This window comes from Lactuca saligna, chromosome 4, assembly GCF_052625555.1.
Source record: "Lactuca saligna cultivar CGN05327 chromosome 4, ASM5262555v1, whole genome shotgun sequence".
NCBI classification, from domain to species: domain Eukaryota; kingdom Viridiplantae; phylum Streptophyta; class Magnoliopsida; order Asterales; family Asteraceae; genus Lactuca; species Lactuca saligna.
Window position 1 is genome coordinate 13,249,695 of NC_136420.1, and position 3,548 is coordinate 13,253,242.

A 3,548-nucleotide genomic window follows, 5' to 3' on the forward strand; every position below is an offset into this window, starting at 1 on the left:
GTGTGGTGAAATCATAACGTGCGGTAAACTTACCGCAGTGGAGCAAAGGGGATCGGTGCAGTGTTTACCGCACACCATACTTCCACCTCACACACCGCTGTGTGCGGTATCATGTGCACAAGGGCCTAAACATTACCAACACGATTTTATTAACAGATCTGGATCCGCACACGTTTCGTTAGTAAACCCATTGCTTAGACCATCTGGGGAAGGGCCCTAGATTGTAGTATTGGCATTTCAAGGATGAACACCCTATAATCGATTTTTTAAAGACAACCCACTTTTGAGGATCATTGCTTCAAATCTTTTAAGAGAGAAAGGGCCGGACAAAGAGACTAAAAGTAGAGAGGAATAATTAAATGTTGAGAGGTGTCGTTTCTTAAAGAAGGGGGGACTATATATGCTCATGTGTGTGAATAGAAAGTAATACTAGGCTAGCTTTAGCTTTAGATAGAGTGGGGTGAGGCAGTTGGCGTGAAGGAGGGGAGGGGAGGGGTGGGGTGGGGTACTGGCGTAGGTTGGTGTAACCCGTATATTAATATAAAAAATAAAAAATAAAAAATTTAATAAAATTATGGATAACATATTCGAGACGACCAAAGCCAAAATTAAATAGTACCACTAAAACAAAACAGACGGACAAATTTGATACAAAACCGAAACTTAAACCAAAGCATTATTAAACTAAAACTGTATAGCATATATATGATCACTTAAATGTAAAATTAACTCAAAAAGTCAATAATAAAATAATGGGATCAAACTTTTGAATTGCTAAAACTAAAATGAAAACATTCCTCTTTGAATTTTCTCTTGCTCACTGAATATCCAAACAAAATATTTCATGATCAATAATTAAGAAACAAAAATGAAATCATAATTGAAAACTTAAAAAAAACTACCTATGAAATATTAACTTAAAAATGTAGCACCTTGATTTTAAGTTCTCAATTATGAAGGTTTAATTTACCTTCGACTTCTATATAGGTTAGCTAGAGATCGGTGTACCCCTCTTGATGCTATCCATATGCGTGGTTTCAAAAACCGGCAAACCACTTGAATAATAACCCAAATCACAGTTTGTTAACTCAAAAAGATCAGAGCTTGAATCACTATCTCCATCATCATCAAGAACGAATCTCTTGAATTCTCTAATCTCCACCGTTGGATCATACTTCTGATTATGATCATCATGTTTTACATCACAAACCCTAACTTTCTCCACTGACACATTTTCAGGACTTCTGTTTTTTCTGTCAGAAAACCCACTCTTGATCTTGAGGTTTTCATTCTTGTTGTAGTTTTCATTAAAGGGTACTTTGGTAACTTCACATGTAGGCTTGTGGTCTGAATAGCTTCTGAGATCTTTATAGCTTGTCCTCTTTGTGGGTGCCTGTGGCATGTGATCATCACATGCATGTGGTGTTGTTGAGTAATTAGCAGGTTTTGTTTCACTTGCAATATTGCTGGTATTACTATTCCCACTCCTGAATAGGCTGATGCTACTCCTCCTCTTTCTTCTCCATCCACTAGGACTCTCATCTTCATCTTTAATAGATTGTGTCGATGTGGTTGACTTTGACTTCGACTTGGACTTCTTGGAAGATGTTTGGTTGAAAAGCGAATTCAAGAAATGAGCCAACTTCCCTCCTGGTGAGCTTGGTTGCTTGTACTTCTTCTCGTTCTTGATCATCATATGGTTCGGATCCATCATCATAGCTTTTAAAGGTATCGAGTTTCTTCCGTTCTCCATCATCATGGCTTGTAAAGGAATATTATTGGAGTTTCTTCTATTGTTCTGGATATCAAGACTCAGTCTTCCAATACTTTCTCTCATGTAATTCTTATGAGAGAGGGTGGTGTTCGTGTCTTCAAAGTAACGGGAGGCTTCAAAGACATTGGTCTCGTCTGAACTGTTCCTCTGATGGAACGGTTTCTTGTTCTCCTGTAGAGGTGGATTAATGGTTTTGGGCATGGTTGAAGTTAAAACAAGAAGATTAGTGTTTGATGAGTGTTAAACCCTAGAAAGTGAAATGCAAAGAAGAGAGTTTTCATGAAATAATTGAGCGTGATAGATGGTTGGATTGTTGATCAAGTGAGAGAAGGCATGTCTATTTATAGTAATCATTCTCTTCCATTTGTTTTCATACGTATAGTTATACAATTTTTATTGCATAAAATACAAGTTAATATAACTCGAGTTGGTAACCGAAAAACTAAAAGTTGTTTGGCAATGATGGTTTTTTGGTTAACATGATGGTTTTTGGTTAGAGAAAAGACATCCCATATAAGTGGAATTAATATCATGAGTTAGTGCATAAATATATTTCAATAGTCACCTAAATGAAAGTAAATTTGGATTTTGTGAAACATTATTTAAAAAATTTAGAGTAAATAGATCTAGAAATAAGATCAAAAAGCACAAACTTCAATCATAGCTCTTTGTGTAGTGGTATATGAAGGCCATAAGTTTGTGCTAGGTGTTGTGGGGTCAAAGGGTTTTATTTTCATAGGATTCTAGTTACATTTTCAAATTTCTACTTCTATGTCGAGGACTCGCTTTCAAAGGTGGATGTTGGCCATGCATTGTGTCAATAATTCCCCTTTAGAAAATCTTGATAAATTTATTAAAAAAAAGTGGGAGATTTGGATCTTCTTGACCTACTTTTTTCAAAGCTAAAATTTTATAATCAAAACAGTATTTTGTTTATTATTGGGATAATAATACTTTGTTTTTATTCGGTTAATAGCACAGTATTATTTTGGATTCATAAATCACTTACTCCAAAGGAGATTAAATAACTTCGTTTGAGATAGAATCTTTATGGAAAATGGGAGATTTTGGTCCTATCCTGTGTCCCAAAGAATATGAAGTTTGCATACCTTTCTCCCTACAAATTTTCCAAAAGCAACAATTTCAACAAATTAAGAAAGTCGAGTATATACTATATATAGCATTATATACTGATAATAAGATAACTGACAATACTATAAGCCATAATTTAATCTTATATAATTTTTAAAACTTACAACGCTTTTCAAAATGCTTGCTATCTATCTACCTAGTAGTCTAGTACCTAGCTTGCGGATGATATGGCTTGCCCGTGTGGCCATAATCCTTTTAATATTTGCAAATGGTTTTACAAATCATCCACTCTAACCCTTCTAATATTATTTTATTCTATCTAACTATATTTTTAATCAGTTATATTTAGTAAATTATTTAATTACTTTGTCTAATATTTATCAATATAAAGTATTCGTTATTTATTACACTGTTACTGATAGCCCTTTTCAAAATAAAAAACTATCGGTTACACTGATTATAAAATTCTAATGTATGACAATTAAAACTTTAGTGGGATTAATTACATTAATATGGATGGTATAACAATCACCAATTTGCTACTTGGTAAGCTTTTCCTCATAAATGACTCAAAATCTCGGGGCCTTCTTCAGCCATGGATGGCCAGAAGGAAGCAACACGACGTCATTTGCAAAGCAAGATAAATCTAACCCGTATCTTCACTAAATTATGGACCACAATC

The 3,548-nt window shown here is 34.4% G+C and overlaps 1 protein-coding gene across 1 annotated transcript; it reads right to left on the reverse strand.

The window, feature by feature from the left end:
* Positions 1–742: 742 nt before the first annotated feature.
* Positions 743–2,133, reverse strand: LOC145041255 (protein BIG GRAIN 1-like E). The gene has a single exon (XM_078989262.1). It carries the CDS (start codon positions 1,973–1,975, stop codon positions 989–991), a length of 987 nt encoding a protein of 328 aa, XP_078845388.1. The 5' UTR covers positions 1,976–2,133; the 3' UTR covers positions 743–988.
* Between the last annotated feature and the right edge of the window lie 1,415 nt (positions 2,134–3,548).